The sequence below is a fragment of the Micrasema longulum genome, unplaced genomic scaffold (assembly GCF_059751315.1).
Source record: "Micrasema longulum isolate JH-2025_06_02 unplaced genomic scaffold, ASM5975131v1 h1tg000695l, whole genome shotgun sequence".
Taxonomy (NCBI): domain Eukaryota; kingdom Metazoa; phylum Arthropoda; class Insecta; order Trichoptera; family Brachycentridae; genus Micrasema; species Micrasema longulum.
The window spans coordinates 120,161-141,180 of record NW_028277891.1 but is presented as its reverse complement, the minus strand read 5'-3'; the positions used below and the strand labels follow the sequence as shown (position 1 = coordinate 141,180).

General features: G+C 36.0%; 1 protein-coding gene across 1 annotated transcript; it reads left to right on the top strand.

Moving 5' to 3' along the window:
- The first annotated feature begins 9,003 nt into the window (after positions 1–9,003).
- On the top strand, positions 9,004–19,750 carry ebi (transducin beta like ebi). Its single transcript, XM_088229684.1, has 8 exons — positions 9,004–9,184; positions 9,374–9,523; positions 12,058–12,314; positions 13,229–13,359; positions 14,996–15,116; positions 15,204–15,356; positions 17,360–17,551; positions 17,944–19,750. The coding sequence occupies exons 1-8, from the start codon at positions 9,127–9,129 to the stop codon at positions 18,442–18,444; spliced, it is 1,563 nt and encodes a 520-aa protein (XP_088085810.1). The 5' UTR covers positions 9,004–9,126; the 3' UTR covers positions 18,445–19,750.
- Positions 19,751–21,020: the final 1,270 nt, after the last annotated feature.

Genomic DNA, 21,020 nt, shown 5'->3' with positions numbered 1-21,020 from the left:
TATGAAAGAATTGAAGGAATATAGATGTTCAAATATAGGCAGAATGGTGAATGTTACACAGTGTGTAAAGTGTAAAGTCATAAGCCCTGTAGATGCCTAGACTTCCATATTACCTTCTCTTAAATGTTCTTCATCTCTGTTGTAATATGTTATTATATGATTTTTATGCTTTTATCACAATCATTAGATACATAAAACTTCCATCTTTCTTCATTTAATAAAACTATGTGTCAAAAGTAATAAATATATTTATGTAATGCATCCTAATATTTTAAATAAATATTTTTTAGAAAAAGGTGTTTTTCATTTACAAACTTTTTCAACATTTGCTTAAGTTATGATGTAACAACTTTTATTTTATTTTATTTAATTATTTATATATTTTATCTTACAAACTATAATTAATAATAAAAATAATGTGACCTCACTGGGGTTACCCGTGCTGAGGACACCTAACAATTTACTTTTTTTTAAATAATATTTTTACATTTGAGAATAAACTAAGAAGACTAACTTAATAAACAGAGATAATTAACAAAATGTTCAGACAGTTTTAAGCACTACGTATTTATGTTTATAATAAATTTATGTACATCTATATTATTTATATTACAAAACGCACAATGAAAGAACAAAAACCTAACATTCAGCTATACACTTGTGGAGCAGTTGATTCAATATTGGTTTGGGCGAATGAGACAATCCATTTTACTTCTACCTAGCTCCACTATCCATTTTTTAAAGCCTTTTTGAATGATTAAGTTACTAATTAAAAATACTCAGTACACTTCCACTTATTTTTTCGACCAATTAGCACTTTCCCCCTCTAATGGGCATCTTCAGACTGGTAAACATTATACAGTGTAAGGATTATTTATAAAAAACTAAATATTATCTTAAGTGTAGGTACCTTTAAAAATAAGTTGAAAGAGATACAATACGTAATATTTCAATGAAACAAAATAAAACAAAGAGTGGTCGGATAGGAACTCAGGATAACAATCATTTATGGGGCATCCAAAAGAAACAATGAAAAAATCTTCCTCATCGGTCTGACATTTGCACATGGCAGAGTCCCGGACACGGAGTCTGAATAGGTTAGAACCATCACAGCAATGCCCAATATGCATTTTGCATATGGAGGATGTCTCAAACTTGTTTAGAATTACTTTGGAAAACCAGGCTTTTCTGTTACATCTGGTTTCAGTCGGAAAAGATGACTTCCCTCTGCTTGGAAGGAATCTACCTAATATTCTTGCCAAGTGCAAAGTTGCTTCTCCTTCATCATAACGAGGAGATCACCCAGTAATAGTAGATTACTACTGGCAGAATCCCCGGAAGGACCACCTCCTTTGCTAACGAAGAGACTAAACTAACTAACTAAAGAGGGTCCGCAGAAGAGAGAGCCCGGAGAAGAGAGAGAGTTGGGAAGCGGTTCGGAGGAGAGAGAGAGCCGGAGAAAAGAGAGTTCGGGAAGCGGGTGTCACGGTTTTTATCATCTTTTAGACGTCCCCCCTTCCGGGTTGGTCTCGTCGCTCTGATTGGCGGGCGCACGCTACGGTTGGGGCGGTCTTCCTTTCCCGTCAAATTCCTTCTTTCCCACCAAATTATGTTCTTAAAATCTAACTTATTCTAATAAACTTAAATATAAAATTAACCTAGTCTTATAATTAACTTATGTTAACAATCGGAATAATCGGCTCGCGTGCACGAGAAGATGTATGAAGGTAGAAGAAGCGAAATCTATTTGCAGAGATAGAGTGACGTGGCGTTTCATCCTCTCTGCCTACTCTTACGGAGAAACAGCGTCATGGTTGCCGTTATATTTGTCATAAAAAGTTGGAATATATAAATATGGTTTTGATGTAAATAAAGTGATTTGGATGTCATGGATTTGAAAATATAAATATTATTTTTAACTAATTATTACTAGCGTTTTTAAAGTGTCCTGAGCTTCACAAATATTGACATGTGGCCGGTTCTTGGAGGTACCTTCTCGGTAAGAACAATAGGCTCTCGATTGTCTGAGCGGCCGGATATTTATTACTCAGCTTCAACGACCCTTGCGAAAGGCGCAATTCGGGTCATTGTTGCTTTCTAAAAAATCGAACGGTATTTTTTAAAATAGACGCATTTACAAAATAATTATTTTTATATGAAAAATGATAGAATTGATGGATTTGGCACAGCGGTACTTTCGGTCTATATCAAGCTTTTATTGGATGCCTTTGATAAAGAAAGAAGATATCGAGTTTCCACGCAGAGCTCGTCCTCAGGATAAGAAGATGGGGGGGGATTAGATTTTTTGTAGAGCACTCAGGTAATCCGACAGGATAAGAAACTTGCTATATTGTAAGCACAAAGCGCACTTGACAGCTTCTCGGATTGCGATACATTACGCTGTAAATACTGACGCATTATAGTGCAATTTGTACAATCTTTGAAAGTCGTCGTCTTCACAATATATGGCCTCACCCGTGTGGGTTGGCAAATCTGACTGAGATCCACCTGTGTAGATAATTCTCCAACCTATCCATCTTGACGACTGAATACAGTTGAATGTACACCAGGGCTGTTGGTGGCTTTCAACTCCGAATGCGAGTTTTAATATTTGGGGCGTATGCAGAAACTTTAAATGGATTACGATAAAGGGGGAGAAGGTCTTTAGGGTCAATTTCAAAAGATATGTATAAATAATAGTTGTTGACTAGTAAAGGAAGCGGTTTATAGGACCAAAACGATGAAGATGTCACACATTCAGAGAGAAATTTTAGTTTATGAAGGAACAATATCCGCCAAATATTGTCTTCTCATTTCGAGTGGGGCATCAGAAGCCTCTACCTATTAAGCGTTAATTGGAGAGGACTTCATTGCCTCAATGACTATAGTCTCAGACTTTGGGATTGGATCAGGTCTAGTCTTTGGAGATTATTTTTTTAACATGGTCCTGAAAGGAATGAGGCATAATCGAGATGGCTCCTAATATATGCAGCCTAAAAAAGTATCTGTATAAAAGGGTGGCTTCCCCACCATACTTGGGAAACTGCTCTTAACGTATTCAATCCGGCTAAACACTCGTTTACCATATGATTTATGTATGAGTTCCATACAAGATGAGTGTCCAAAATAACTCGCAAGAACTTCTCAAGCCAGTTTTTAGGCCCAGACACCAGTGACAAATTCAGTGGCGTCCGGCACAGTCTCCATTGTGCTACCAGACGAGTCGGAACTTGACCCATCAGGAGGATCTGGAGGTTTTTCTTTATCATTCATTTTTCAAATAAAGAAATAGAACTCCAAAAAATAAAATATGCAAGGCAAAAATAAATATATCAAAAAGTATTGTTACCTGGGTGGAAGGTTTGCGAAACAAATATAAAAAATAAATAAACTAATGAATACTCATATAAATTATTCACAGCACTAAAGTAAGGCGATTCTAACACAGATTTTACTAGATTAGTACGTTATTATGTACAAAACACTTTTATGAATACAAAAGACACGATAACTGACAAGTACGTCCGCCACCTTTTGTTAGTCATAGACAATCCCGGATCCACAAACTATACTCCCGGATCCCAAATCAAATTTACTTTCATGCATTGAAAAAATAAATACCTATTTACTAAATTTTTAAATAAAAATACACTATTGCCCAATGTGGTATTTCTCTATAAAATAATAAAACAAAATGTTATTTCTTTTCTGGAATCCATTCGTGATTTTTTTTTCGTATTTGCCAATATAAATTATTTAGGTTTCAGTTTTTTATTCACATGAAAACCAGCAAAAAACAAATATTTGAAAAACCTTTTAAAAACAAAAAACAAAACCTTAATAATTATGTTATAACTAATTACTCATAATGGGAATATAAATTAGTATTTTGTCCGCGTATCACGGGGGGGTTAAATTAGAATATAACAAATAATGTGTTTATGGGGGAGTTTTTGGTTATTGATAGAGTGGCGATGAGAGAAAAATTAAGATGAGATATGTTTATTGAACTAGAACATGGGAATAATCTTAGAACTAGTTGCAAACATGAGAGAAGAAAAAATACTTACAGATCTAGGTCTTTAACTAATGCAGTTCGTAATTGTCACTCTTCACTTAAAGCTTAACTCTAACACAATATTATCGGTGGTTTCACTTATGTGGAGAGATGACAGATGGTGGTCCGGATGCTGTGTTCGGACGAACACATGCTGGGCGATGTCCTGGGTGGAGATCTGCCATGGATAGAGCCTTGGGTGGCTCTCGGGATTCAGTCCCGTGGTGATGGTGATGGTGACAGCTAGCTGGAAGACTGGCCGGCCGTAGGCTGGGCACACGCGCTGGCGATGCAGGAAACTGGCATTTCTTTGGAGGAACCTTCGCGGTTGGAAGGCGGCCTCCGATGACCCTCGTGGAGTAGTCGGATTCCACGAGGTTGCTACGTAGCACTAGCTACCCTGTACACTCACTGCACTTAAACTCCCTAACTTCAACTTCCACGCTGCATCGTCTCCGCGATCGAGGGTACTTGACTCACTTCCCCGACTCTCGACCGACTCTTGGTCGACTCTCCTTCCTGGCTCTTTTCTGACTCTTCTGTTCCGACCGTTTGGGGTGGTTTTATAACACTCAAATTAGGCGGCCTCCGTGGTGTAGTGGTCAAGACGCTTGACTCACGCACGGAAGGTTCCGGGTTCGATTCCCGGTGAGAACACAAAAATTAAAAATGTGATTTTTCTCAAGCCTGGGTGCTCTGTGATGTAGTTCACCACTGTAATTAGGCCTCCTGGCCTGTTGTGGTGCAAAAAAAAAGAAAAAAAAAATAGGAGAAAAAAACTCTCTCCTTCTCCCTCTCACTCATCACTTTTATTAGTTGTCTCTTTTCAACACTAACTTATGACCGTTTCGTAATATTAAAATCATGATGTTTTGCATATTATTTCTTATAAAACTAAATTATAATTAACTAAGACTATAATTTATATAATATTAAATACGTTTATAACTAATTAATTAAAAATAAACATACACAAAATATAGAAAATTAAATCAATTTACTAATTTATATTATTGAAGATTAGAAAAGAATCATTAATTTTTAAAAAATGGAAATGATTCGCCTCCTAGTGTAGCGGTTGGCGCGTTCGCCTACCAAACTGAGGTCCTAGGTTTGATTCCTGGCAAGGTGGATGTAAAATACCTTCATACATATTATAAAATAATCGCTGATACGTTGCCATTGGCGCACTGACGCAGTGCCTTATGTACCACGGGTGCGGATAAGAAAATGATGGTGCAAAAGTTAATTAGAGTTTTTAGTTAATATGTGGCAGGTTGGAATAATCGGCGCGCGTACAAATGAAGATGTATGAAATTTGAAGAAGAAAGGTTTGTATGTATCGCAGACGAATTGATTATGCGTTTGATTTTGTTATTTTCAAATAAATTGGTAAGTTTTTAAAATAGAAATATAATTTTAATGGGCATCGGTTTGCGATTTATTATTCAAAAATATTATGTTTTCCCCAGCGGAAAACATGGGTCAATATTTATTGTTAAAGTTTTTGTTTTCAATAGAAAGGGTTTTGGAATTCCAAGTAATTTGCCGCTTGGTCATTTGTATTTAACCCGAGGTATCGAATCCTAATTGACATTAACCCTTACGCTGCTACGCAGTTTTTCAAGAATCTAATCAGAAATCCTCTTATTTATACATTTAAACAATATTTTATCGAATACGTTGTTTTCCAAACACACTACTGTTTTATCAATTAATAGCAATTCCAAGAAAAATCTTCCATTTCATAAATATCTAATTCAAGCCTAATGGAGTGAGCAAGATAGACAGTTCGTGCCGCAAATAGACAATTTTCGTACAGCGGTTGTAAACCCTTTCTTAATTGAAAATAAAAACAAACAAACTGATCTCGTAGTGCAATTTCAAGGCGCATTGTTATTATTGAAACGAAATAATTATAGTTTTTTTGTTGATTGCGGAGCAAAGTGCTCTGTTATATATTATCAAACCTACCACTTCCATCAATGCATCTAAACAAAAATTGAGTAAAATATATCTAGAAATTTGTTGCAACAGAGAGGAAAAACATTTTTGCCAAGGGAATATGGAAGTCTAGGCATTTACAGAACTTATGATCTGTCATTGGCTGGTTTAAATGACCACTTTACACACTGCGAAATATTCACTATTCTGGGTATGTTTTACACATACATATTCATGATTATTTTTACATTACCTCAACTCTTCCATCTGTTGACTTTTGCAAACTAAAAGAGCTGAAACCTTTATTGTTGTCGGTAAGTTTCATCTGGATAAATTATTTCACCTCCTAGGTAATGCCTAAAATTACTTAAGTTATTTTAATCAACAATATTTTGAATATGTCCAAATGTTTGTAAGGAGTTATTTAGATTGAAACCTAAAGGTAACCGGTAAATGTACAAATATGTGATACTATTTCTTGGTAGTTGTTATAAAATAATTAAAATTTTAAAAAAATATGTTTTTGTACAACTGTCTCACAAATTGATATCTCTCCTAAGAAAAATTTTCCGTTTCACTAATAGCTAGTTCACGCATAATGGATTGAGCGAGATAGACAACAGTTGCCGAAATTACAAACAGCTGATGTAAATTACATATTTTTTACATTTATATATATTTTTAATCTTACTTTGTTACTCTAACAATTTAACTCTTCAAAGCGTCCTTTTTATTATTAATAAATTTACAAAATATATCATTCAAAATAACGGATAGTGAAAGTGATAAAAAAATAAAAGTACCTCGCCGAGAAAGTCGGAGGCTTAGCAGCTCAACCTATTCCGAAAGTGAATATGACAATAACGATATTTTTTTAAGTGATAGTGATAATAATTTATAATATGACTCTTACGAAGAGCACGAAATCGAAAAAGCTTTTTCTGAAGTATTTTTGGATCAATATCGAGCTGATATACCTCATTTGCGTTTTGTTTGTAGAATAGTTTGTAGAATAGAGTTTGTAAAGTAATAATTATGTTTTGTTAGTAGAGTAATAATTACTACCTAATAAACAGCTAAAACATTATGATTTCCCATTACTGTGGGTACCCATTATAATAAATTAACAAATGATTTTTTAATATTCAAACGTCCTAATTGACAATCATTAGGTTCCATGGTGAATTCTTTTTATGTTTTATGGCTCTTTACTTATTTGTTTATATTCTTAATTATGGGGTTTTCCGGTGATATAGGGACCTCACAAGATAAGAGTTATTATATTAAAGGTAAATTATTCAATTAGTTATTCATTACGGAAATACATCAATATTTTCGTAATCACTGAATCGGGTTTAATAGCGGGGAAAACACCAAATATAATTATTTTCCTCAAATATCATATAAGTGATTAAAAATCTAACTATTAACATTGATTTATTTTTTATTTCACTGTTTTTGGAATGTTAAAAAGTTCACTGTTTCAGGTCCCGACAAGCTAGAAGTTTCCTGTGTTTAGTCGTTTCTCTTTTCTTAAAAGCACTGAGAATTTAAACAACATAAGTAAATTTATAATGAAGATGTTTAGTGGTTTTAAAAAAAAAATCGTTAAAAGACAAAGCTTTTTTTTTCAATTTTTATGTATCGTATTATCAGCGCTACGATATTTTAATGTTTTGTATTTCTGACATTAATCCGCGTGTGACGTCGCAAGTTCTCTTCCGCTTTTTCTCGGTTAGTTCTGTTGATTAGTCCATTGACGATTAGCAAACCGGAAATCTTACACAACCCTCTTATCATTGATTGATTCATATGAACAAGTGACGTCGTTCAAAGTTGTTCGTTTTCATTAAAATATTTTAAATGATTTTTTATTCATTTTCAAGAAACTTTGCCGTACAATTTAATGCTTAAATTTTTACAGCGCGTAAGAAAACATTTTTTGTATAAAATTTTCCGTAAGGCTGAAATAGGTACGAAACTAAATAATAACCCGTCGAATAAGTAATTTTTATGTTTTGAAAATGTTTTATACCACTGACGGTTAAGTGCAACAAGCAGTTCCCGAATTCATTTACCCTTTTGGGGATTATGACGTCAGCATCAGTCTAGTTAGAACTTTATGATAGGGATTAACAACAACGATATATCGTTGTTTAGCAGTATAAGGGTTAAAAATGGACGAAATATTTGTAATACCTAGTGACGGCTCAGGTAAATGGAAATTTATTTTAATGTATTTATTTGTAAAGGCGGTCATTAAAATAGGGTTATTTTCGGAATTGGCTAGCATGAATTAAAAGGTTATATTTAAATGCATTATTGCTGAGAAACCCTAGATTAGAGAACTGTAAAATGTATTGGAAAGTTATATTTAAATTATTATTGTATTGAAATATTTTAAAATATCGCCACGTTTTTTCCCAATACAAACAAAGGTTGATTTTATAATCTAAAACGAAAATACCTGCCTTTTTTTACGGGTACAAAAGATTTTAATGCATGAATATTTTAAACAGGTATGTTTAGCTCGTATCGCACATGCTCGTTCATGTTTATATTATGACAGCCTTTTACAAAAACGAATGGCAAGTATTACTTTTGATGTAAATTTATGATATTGACGATATAACTACATAACCTCATGACAATACAATGAAGAAGAACCAAAATTTTTTAAAAATCTTTTTTTGGTTCACCAATATTTTTTTACTGTTTACTTGTTCTATAAAAAAAGTCGAGAAGTTTTTTTTAGTCTTCCGCGGGTATTTCCAGCGAAATTTCAACGATTTCCTTACTAAAAACATATGAAATAATTCTTTTTTATATTAGTGACAATTTGAGAACCGCCGAACGCAAGTTGAGAACAATATGACTAAGTTGGTGATGCTGCAAGAACTTACTTTTGATTATCGACATTTTACTGCACAACATTATTTTTGTCTATGACAAGTCCATAGAAGTTAATAGTGAATATCCAGAATATCTCTGGCTTACTCGTTCCTTGTTTTGCGTCTACGAATGCGGGCTGTTGACAGAGTGGTTGACAGGTCGCAGCGTTGTTTTCTTTCGTAAAGGCAATTAAAACGACTTATCATTAATATAAACATCGGAGCATTTTCATCATGAGTTTCTCAAGCGACGAAGTAAACTTTCTCGTTTACCGGTATTTACAGGAGTCGGGTAAGTCATGCTTTAATCTAGAGTTCATTCTCAAATACAAGCCACCGTTGTGTTCAATTCGATCGTATCTTTTCCATAAAACCGGCGACAGATTTCAAGAAATGCACTCGATCTGTCGAATTTAAATCGCTTTATCGTTGGTTCTGAAAATATGAATGTTTTTCATGGTGGTTATTTGTTCTTTTTTAGGTTTCCAGCACTCCGCGTACACATTCGGCATCGAATCGCATATTTCCCAAAGTAACATTAATGGAGCCCTGGTACCACCGGCAGCGTTACTCAACATTCTTCAGAAAGGCCTACAATACACAGAAGCAGAAATAAGCATAGGAGATGACGGTAAACCGGAGTTTTTTTTACTTAAAATATTGCAATAATGAAAAGTATGATAAAGGAACTCGATCCTTAATTTATTTTGAAGTAGCTACATTGCGTGTACTTTAAACCGCGTGCATAAGACCCAGGCATTGACCTATTAATTTATGATGCCTAAAATATAATATAATTCTGTATATTGAGAGGATATCACGGTCTCACTTTTCTTCATGCAAATGTATTCCTGTATTTTTCCCTAGATTATGGACATAGTCCTTAAAATATAGCTTGATTAGAATGACAGTTGTCGTTGTTTGTAGTAACGTCTAAGTAGTGATTTATATTGACACACGAAAAATCATTTGTATCTGGTATGTTAATTAATTTTTTTAATACAATGCTTGACATATAAATCAACATAAATATATAAAATCAGCTTTAAAACTAAAATAAACCCAATTATTAACGACGTTCTTACAAGGTTACATCATTTTTCAAAAATGTAGGGATGGACAAATTGATCAATGTAAATTGATCGAATAAAAAAATAATTCATTTGATGTTCATGAAAAAAGTAAAAATGTCTTATTTTTTGGTAAATAATTGTCTTAAACACACTAGAATAGGCTTGTTTTTGCATTTTTATATCAATTTTCGGAAACAGAGTTCCATGTTTGCATGAAAAAACTGATAAAATCGATTTGATTGGTACATGATCAGTGATCAGTAATTTCCCATCACTATTGACAATGTTTGAGTATGTCCAAATGCTTGCAGACTGGCTGGATTTTCTCCCTACGGAGTTGTTCATATTTAAATTTATTTCAACAGAGAGGGAAAACGTTTTTGAGAGGAGAATATGGAAGTCTAGGCATTCACAGGGCTTATGACCTGTCAGTGGCTGGTTTAAGTGGCCACTTTACACACTGTGTTGCCTAGTAGGTGATTTGGTTCAGCCGGATGAATCTCACCCACGTGATAAAGGTTTCAGCTCTTTTACTTCACAAAAGTCAACAGATGGAAGTGTTGAGGAAATGTGGATGTTCAAACATAGGCAGAATGGTGAATGTTACACAGTGTGTAAAGTGGCCACTTAAACCAGCCAATGACAGGTCATAAGCCCTGTGAATGCCTAGACTTCCATATTCCCTTCTCAAAAACGTTTTCCCTCTCTGTTGAAATAAATTTAACTATTGACATTAGTTTGGCAGCTGTCATTTTAATCAAGCTATATTTTAAGGACTAGTTATATATCATTGGCGTGTTCCTATCTTTTGTTTTTTGATAAATTGTTTATTATGGGAACTAGAACCATCCTCAAACTCTTGAAAGCACCCAGTTTTAACTGTTGTCTTCGGACGTACAGTATACAAATACGATAGCTATTTTTGAAAAAAGCAAAAGGTAACTTCACAGAAAACTCCACTCTGATCATTGAAATATTAATACATACGAAGGCGGATTGAAAATAATGCTACCTAAGTAAGAAAAAAACATTTTAGTTTTTCAAAAACCATTTATTTCTAAACATAGTCTCCTTTTACTTCGACACACTTAGTAAGACGATATTCCAACTTTTTTATGCCATCCGAATAATACGATTTCGGGAACCTCTCAAAATACGCGTTAGTTTCGGTAATCACTTCTTCGTTTGAGCTGAATCTTTTTCCAGGGAGCCATTTTTTCAAGTTTCAAAACAGGAAAAAGTCACTAGGAGCTAAATCTGAACTATAGGGGGGTGATCAACCAATTTGAAGTGTACTTCACGTAATTTTAACATCGTATCTAATGCTGTGTGAACCGGTGCGTGCTCTTGAAGAAAGAGCACTTTTTTCTTCTTTAAATGTGGTCGTTTTTCCTTGATTGCATTATTCAATTGATCCAATAACTCACAATAATACTTTCCTGTGATTGTGTATCCTTTTTCAAGATAATCGATGAGCAATATTCCGAGTGCATCCCAAAATACAGTGGCCATAACCTTGCCAGCTGATTTCACTGCCTTTGCCTTCTTCGGAGCACTTCCACCAGCTTCCACCTATTGTTTCGATTGATTTTTGGTTTCAGGTGTATAGTGATGCACCCATGTTTCATCAACAGTTATTAATCGACGCCAAAAATCAACAGGATTACGCTTTATCATGTCCAAACACTGCTGTGAAGTGGTCTTTCGAACTCGTTTTTGTTCGACACTGAGCAAACGTGGCACCCATCTTGCCAATAGCTTTTTCATATGCAAAATGTTGAACACACGTTCATATGAGATGTTTACCATTTCAAAAATCTCACGCAACTCGACTCGGCGATCATTCATAACTATATCGAGGATTTTCTTGATATTATAGTGGAGCAGACTCACCGTAATGTCTATCGAGCTTTTCTTTTGTTTATACGACTCATTAGTTTGTAGTAATTTGGATCTGTAGTCTGGTCACCAGTCACCACATTACGTAACTCACATTAATTTAATTTAATCTCTGCAAAAAAAATCTTCGTATCCTAACGGTTAAATGTAACCTGGGCAGAACCCTTCAAAACTTTTCTTTAAAACTTTCCAGGCACGGAAACCCGCCTGGTGGAGAGTCTCAGTCTCATCGACGCCGTGATGCCAGAGGTGGTCGCCTCCCGCCAGAACCAGCAGAACCAACAGAAGCAGGCGCTCAAGGTGGAGCCGGCCGCCACGCCCACGGGGCCCGCACCAGGCGCCGCCCCCACGCCCACCGGGCCCCCTGCGCCTGACCAAAATGGAGAGGAGGGCGTCAACAGCAACACGGCGTCGGCGGGGGTCGCGACGCCCGCCCCCGACGGAATGGAGGTAGGAATATCTATTTGTGTCACGGATTAATCCCAGTCATTAAGAATACAAGCGAAACTTACTTTCTCGATATATAAATACCTCGTAGAATTAAAAGACATATGACACTAAAATCCGCTAATTTGGAATGTCACTAATCTTTTATTTTTAAAATAAATCTTCTATGTCTGAAAACAATTTCTTAATTTTCATACTTCTTCTTGTACCAGTTAGTTTAATCGGCAATATGGTGTGTCCAAATGTTTGTTTCCAAATGCTGGATTTTCTCCCGAGGGAATGATTTAGATCTTAATTTGTTGCCACGGAGATAGAATCTCAAAACATGGTTGAAGTCTTCTTCTTCAAGCTGACATTCGCACATTGCAGGGTCTGCAGATTACACAAATAATTTTAAGATTCTTGATTTGGAAAACAGTAATTCAAAAATTATTTCTTAAGGGCTATTTTTCTCTAAGATGGTACTTTTGACATAAGACTATAATTACTTTCATAGCGCTTGACGTGGCTGTTTTTAGCACAATTAATTTCTAGAACAATTCGGCCAGTTGACATTTCAATTGAATACCTAATATCGACTGATTTCATAATGCTATTGTTTATTTATTTTTTAATGAGTTCTGTATTAAAGTAATGGATAATATATCACGAAGTTATGTCGTTTGAGTTGATTTCATGGATGAGAGTTGTGTTATCACACAAAACCACAGAAAAATATCAATTTATAGTATATATTACTTACATTATATTATGTAACTTCTATGTAGGTACAAATATATGCTATTTTTTTATAGCTTACCTGTAAATAAAATCACTATTTGCCACTGACATACAGAGGATATCTCAAACTGATTGTTAGATTGTTTGTATTTTTGTTTTGACTTGTTAATTTAGCAGTGGCTTTTAACGCTCCCCAGGTTGACACTTCTATTGAGATTCCTGCCAGCAAAGCGACCGTGCTGAGGGGACACGAATCCGAAGTCTTCATCTGCGCATGGAACCCTTCCACCGACTTGCTAGCTAGTGGGTCTGGAGACAGTACTGCCAGGTATTCCATTTTTCTTCAAATTTAAACATGACCACTAGAAGTAAAATAAAAAGGTTACAAACTTGTAATAATGCGCCAAGCTATAGAGGAGCCCAAACGCAGGAAAACCATTCTATGACTATTGGGTATTAAGTTAGCTACAGTTCCCATCAAAACAATGCGCCGTACTCAGGTTAAGAATTGCCAAATGGATATTTATTTGCATTGTAAATACTTTTATATATGTACCTGTTTATTTATTATTGCAGGGTTATTCCAATTTATTTTTCTATAATTCGCCTATATTTATTTTATAAAACTGAAAATCCAAGTGTGTGTTTATTTTTTATTTATTTATTCACAATATACTTATGTTACATTTATTGAGACATAAATCCCAACTCCATGGAACCAAAGTCCTGTGTTGAGTTTGTTTGTCCGTCATATCTCCGAAACGGCGAGTCGTAGCTGCCTGAAATTTGGACACGTCATTTTAAATGCAATTTCAAGGTTAATGTTGCTGTTTTCGAGCAAAATTTTAATTGACCTCTACTCGATAAAGACTCGAAATATATGGATGCCAGTGCGGCCCCGACATATTGCCCGTAGTCAACTGTCATTAGCAACAGTAAACATACTTTAATTCACAAATTTATCCCCTAAATTGAGAAAAAATAGTATCTGAAGTAAATGTGTAATCATAAGAAAAGTTTTTAAGTTTAAAGGACAATAAATGCCAAAAATGGGAAAATATTCAAAATCAATTACCTGTGAAAACTGACTCCTTTAACAGCTTTGACGCTCCTACTGCTGCAACCAAACATACTGCAATTCACTGTAGTCGATTTTTATTAATTATAACGTAAATATCTAAGTTATTTACCAACAAAGACTCCGATTATGTGCAACAAATCCTGTCCTGACCCTGATCAACCTCTCTATAATAATGGAAAAAGGATCGAGAAAGTTGACAGCTTTAAATACTTGGGAGTTCACATAACTGAGGATGGAAGCACAAAGAGCTCGCAATCCACCTAGGAATCGCTGGAGCAACTTTTAACATGATGCGTGTTGTCTGGAACTCAAGTCTATACTTGGTCAAAATGAAATGCCGATTTTTCAACTTTTGTATAATGCCCGTACTCCCATATGGGTGCAAATCTGGCACCTTACCAAAGCTCAAAACACCAAACTTCAGAGTTTTGAGAGTAAGTGCTTGAGAAGAATATTACGTATAAGGTGGTTCGATTTTATAACTAGCATTGAAGTCCGAAAACGGACGCAGCAGCCTCCTATAATGAGCGTCTTGAGGATGCGGCGGTGGACCTGGCTCGGACACGTGCTGCGCATGCCTCGGGAGAACCTAAACCCAAGCTGCCTCTTCTTTAAACCTGCGGGCTCACGCCGTCCTGGGAGGCCGTCAATGTCGATCTTTAGACTTTATTCGGCGGAATTAAGAGGCGCTGAATTGACATGGGAAGAGGCAAAAATGCTGGCTGGCGATAGGGTCTCTTGGAGACAACTGGTGATGTCCACATGCTCCACTTAGGAGCGGATGTGGAAAAGTAGAAGAAGAATGCTGCTAGGGAAATAATAATTTTAATACGCATTCCAATGACCTGTCTCGGAGCATTGTGATAGTTGATTCTCATTTCAGGATCTGGGACATGTCAGATAACCCTTCCGCGTCCCCCAATCAGCTAGTGCTGCGTCACTGTATACAGCGTGGGGGGGCCGAGGTCCCCAGCAACAAGGATGTCACCTCCCTGGATTGGAATGTGAGTATATTTCTATCTTTCTGTGTTTAACCCTGAAAAAGTGTCTAAAATGTATAATATAAGTAAATAAATATCTTTTGTTGACAGTGCGATGGTCAGTTACTGGCTACAGGCTCGTACGATGGCTACGCTCGCATCTGGACCACAGATGGCCACCTTTCTTCCACTCTCGGCCAGCACAAGGGACCCATCTTCTCCCTCAAGTGGAACAAGAGAAGCAACTTTATCCTCAGTGCCGGGGTGAGTACCTAGCTCTTTGTAAAGATAAATATTCATATAAGTATAATTGATTGAATCTCCCAGTGATTGTCTTCTTTTTCAACATGATATTAATTGCACTTATTTGTTTATAAATTTGTATAAACCACTTAATTTTTTTTTTTTTTTTTAATTACACTTCGACCGGTTTCGAGGTTACTACCTCATCGTCAGGAATTTAACTAACTTATAATTACACGCGTTGCTATTTATATAATAAAATATTGTATGAAAGAGACAGAAAATTGAAAGAAAGAGAGAGAAAGAAGATAAAATAAATCATAACGGGAATAGTTTTAAAAGAGGACTCGAAGTTAAATTTAATTGATTATTTATTATTTGAAGTTTTTGATTAATGGCTTTACTAATTTCTAATCGTTCTAAATTATCTAAACGAAAACCATTTTTATTGACATGCAAAATTTCTACACACTTTTCTTGATTAAATTCATGGTTTTCGGATATAAGATGATTCGCGAATTCTGAAAAATTATTATTACTCAGACATCTTATATGTTCTTTGATTCTAACTTTAAATTTACGTGAAGTTTTTCCAATATAGGAATTGATTATTATTTTGAGTGTGTCGTGCGCGTGAAAAAAGGTAGTGAATTTGTTACCCCATTGAGATTATACAAATGTAGAGGTCTGTACATTATGTAAGGCTGAGACAATTGAGCATTATCGACGAAATCAGAAAAGGAGCTCTGCGCTGGCTTGGACATGTAGAGCAAATGGACATTGAAAGAACCGCTAAGAATATTTACAATAGTAATAATAATAATAATGGTTTATTAACAAAAATTACAATTTCTTTATCTACTACGTACATTTTTTTTTATCAATATTCCTACAGAGATGAGGTAGAATTTTTTCAAATTCTGAATTATCGATATTCACTTTACGTTTTTACAACATTCCCCATTCCGCTTATTAGCGAATATCGACACAGGTAACATTTTGATTCTTGTATATATCTTATTAAATGAGAAACCATTACGTACATACTTAGGTAACAGAATTCTCTGCATTATGTCTAGTGTGCCTAACTAGGTACAAACTGTTTTAAGGCAACCATTTTTTGCAAAAATAAACAATCACATGATTACCTACTAGTTAATTTATTATAAAATTATACAAAATAAATACCATTTATTATTTTAGAATGTTTTTTAGTAAGTTTTCCGATTTTTCTCTACCTAAATCCAGTAACCATTTTATTACGAATTTGTTTAATAGAATTCGGGCCACGGTTTTGTAATGTTCGGGTAACATATTGAATATTTTGGGGCCCAGAAACCTGAAATTTCTTTGCCCAAATTTCGAATTTGTGGTAGACCCCATGACCCATCCTTTAGTGTGACTTCTGGAATTCGGTCGATTTGAAACGCAAATGTTGATGGATGCAGAAATACAGGAAGACTGAGAAAGACTTGGCTTGACCAAACACAACAAATATTTGATGGACATGTCAAAAGTCAGAATAATCGGCACGCGTGCTTCAGAAGATGTACAAATGTAGAGGAAGCGAGATTTGTATGCAAAGATAGAGTGATGTGGTGTTCTATCATCTCTGCCTACCCTTACAGAGACAGTGTGATGTTTTGTTGTAGAGATTATATTTTTATTTTAATAATCCAACTTATTCACCAACCAACCAATTCACCTTTTTTGTGTACGTAGCCACTTCACTAGCCAATAAATACATTTCGGAATGTCAAATTATTATTTTGTTCATAAGTAAAATAAAACTTCGTTTTTACATTCCTAAATTTTACTGATCATCTTACCTTCATACTATTGTTGTAACTATGCAGTGCCCTATGCATCATTTGGTATGGAAAGGAAAAGATAATGATGAATTTTACCTTATCCCGCGATCAGGCAAACCCGGGCTGTCTCATTTCGATACCCTTTCACGATACTTTGCAGTTTTAAAGACACACTGATTAAGACATCTTTAAATAAATAATGACTTGTTTCAGGTGGACAAGACGACTATAATTTGGGACGCAGCGTCGGGTCAGTGCACGCAGCAGTTCTCCTTCCACTCGGCGCCGGCTCTCGACGTCGACTGGCAGAGCAACACCTCCTTCGCCAGCTGCTCCACTGACCAGTGCATCCACGTCTGCAAACTCAATGTCGACAAACCCATCAAGAGCTTCCAAGGACATACGGTAACAAATATTAACCAATTACAAGTTCATACAGCGGGTAAAAATTCCAGTTTCGTAATGTCTTATTTCAATAACTCCATTTCCCGCATAGTATTTTTTTATAAAATTCACAAGTCCCCCGAGAGTCTCCCATTCCTCAACCCATGAGCTAGCAAACTGAATGAATAATCTGAAAGTTCTACCATTCTTGACTAAGTCTGGATTCTTGACTGATCTGGCAACATGTATCAGACCGTTAATTAGATTTATTTTCTGTTATTGTTTTTGATTTATTTGTTATAATATCCTAACTTTTCGCACTTTTAGAGCAGTGCCGGCGTGAAATATATCTCTACCCCTTCTGCTTTCCCCATACAATGCTTCTATTTTTAAAATGCCTTTTGCATTTTCAGAATGAAGTAAACGCGATCAAATGGGACCCGCAAGGCCAGCTCCTCGCCTCGTGCTCCGACGACATGACGCTGAAGATCTGGTCCATGAAGCAGGATACGTGCGTGCACGATCTGCAGGCCCATTCCAAGGAGATATACACCATCAAGTGGTCGCCCACCGGCCCGGGAACCCTGAATCCAAACATGAATCTTATACTGGCCAGCGCCAGCTTCGACTCCACCGTTCGTCTCTGGGACGTGGAGAGGGGAGCCTGCATCCACACCCTGACAAAGCACACAGAACCGGTGTACAGCGTGGCCTTCTCTCCCGACGGGAAGTTCCTGGCCAGCGGGTCCTTCGACAAGTGCGTGCACATTTGGTCCACGCAGACCGGGCAGCTCGTGCACAGCTACAAGGGAACGGGGGGCATCTTCGAGGTCTGCTGGAACTCGCGCGGGTCCAAGGTCGGCGCCAGCGCGTCCGATGGCAGTGTCTTCGTGCTGGACTTGAGAAAATTGTGAATGGCCGACACGGGCGACGCCGGCCGGATCTGCTGTATTCAGAGGATCACGTAATCGCCGGCAGTCGCTAATTATCGTTTGCCGCAAGTTAGGCTAGAGACTTGACCGTTTAGTTCCGGAAACGACATTAAAACATGTGATTTTCGCCGGACCATCAAAAGTATTTAATAAACGACGTCTTCAAATCAATCTCAATATATGAATTAAGAGAGAAACATGTCAATCCTCCGGTATATTAGTTAGTCAAATCCATCCAAGATTTGAATTAAGTTTTATGTCATTTTTCATTTGTACCTGATTCACAATAGGGTATTTTCCTCAGAGTAATGATTCGCTCCCGCTTATAGAGATGCCCTTTCGCTCGATTGCATATAACTATAGCGGTCCAAATTTTTGGTTTAACAGCAAACGTGTAACGGACAGTTTGGTTTACACTTGCAATTCTCGGCCTGAGCACCTGCGGCCCGTTGTATGGACGTAAACTGCAGCTAACTTCATGATTGATAACACAACACTGGTCTACATGATTTTTGTCTCACAAATACCAAAAGGTGAACTTAATGCAGTATTTTACCCTGTTCTCAAATATGTATTCGGAATTTCTCCGTCACCAACGGAGTTTCATCAAAGCCATGGGACAATATGTAACACAAGTTTCTTAAAATTAATGATGCAAAAATCAAAGATGGAATATTTGGGGGTCTACAAATACGATCACGAATGCACGATGAAAAGCTTTCACAACTATTGAATCCACCGGAGAATGCACCTTTGCAAGCATTCAAAAATGTCACGGTTTCTAGGTAAGTCAGAATGTTAAGGTATTAAAATGTTTGAAAGTATTAATGCCCGTATCTTAGGAAACCCTGTGTGATGGGGAGAATCCGATATCATATTTTATTTATTTATATATACGCCCAATGGGCATTTTTATGGACACATTTATACATAGAAAATTATTATAACAAAATTAGAAAGACTCAATGGTTTATAGTAGACTTTGTGGGAGTGGAAGCGGGAGAAATCGTATTGCGTGAAGTTGCTTTAGTGTGCGGTTTATATATAATGATGCCTAGCGGGTGTTTTAGTAACTAAAATTGTGTTGTATGAAGTTAGCTTCGGGGTGTCATTAGCTAGGAATGTAATATGAAGTTGTAGCGAGGTGTTGATTGCGGTAATCAGTAATACCACCTTAACATCTAGGTACCGTTTGACAGTAAATTAGAATTTTATGATAAAACCATAATTTATGTTTTCATATATATGCCCAATGAGCAGTTTTAAGGACATATTTACACATAGAAAATTATTATAAAAGAAAGTAGAAAGACAATAGTATATAGTAGACTTGGTGGGAGTAGAAGCGGGAGACAGGTGTTTATAATTTAATTTGATTCAGTGATCGTTTGAAAGAAGACAACTGGTTATCAAAGAAATCAAGACTGGTATGTTTGTTGGCAGACCTAAGAATTCTGGGCACAGGGGAATGAAAACCATAGTTAGTTTTATGGTTATCGGTATGAAAGAGTAAGTTTTGTCTGAGGTTTCTAGTGGGGATATTTAATTTTATTAATCTCAGTAGTTCAGGCGCATCAAAGAGTGAGTTGAGAATTTTAAATAGGACTATAAGGTCGGATTTATTTCGACGGTCTTGAAGAGAAGATATATTCAAAGTAGTTTCTAACTCGTATGTATATAGGTCTCTGGATAAGCCCAACCTCCAGCCTATCATATTTGAATTCTGGAAAAAAAATACTATCAGATTCCCATATTTTTCTTTCCGAGACAAAAGAAAGCTTTTTTGCTGCATAGTGTAATCATCGAATGGTTTTCGACACTAAAAGCGGATGGCGTATTATTACTCCGAGGTATTTTCACAAATCAGGAATATCATTGAATATGTAAGCAAAGTGTATTAAAAATTGTAGTGGACTGTACTTATTTTTAACTACGAATCATCATAATTAAGTTAAGGAGACTTTTTATCGTTGATTATCAATATAATATGGTTTAAACGTATTTGTTTACCTACACTGGAGTAAATAGTTGGTAGAAAATGTTTGTCTTAGAGCCGTTTTAAATGTAATAACGAGTCATTGGGATGAACTTCGAACGATATTTATAATTATCTTTTTTAAAATACTTAATATTAACCAGAGTAGAATTTGTGCTGTCAGGCAATCGATTTTAGAAAGTTCATACTGTCATGTTAATTCTTTCACGCTTGAAATTATTCCGTGGAATACATGGGCGGCCTCCGTGGTGTAGTGGTCAAGACGCTTGACTCGCGCACGGAAGATTCTGGGTTCGATTCCCGGAGAGAACACAAAAATTGAATGGGATTTTTCTCGAGCCTGGGTAATTCGCCACTGTAATTGGGCCTGGCCTGTTGTCGTGGAAAAAATAAATATTTTTTTTTACAAATATTTAATACTTAAGAAATGTTTTTTTTTTTACATTAATTTTTAATGAACACTGGCTCTCAAACTGATGATAATGCAACAAAATTCGTGAAATACGTATTATTTTATTTGTTTATTATCATAGCATATACGTTAAATTATGCATTCATACAA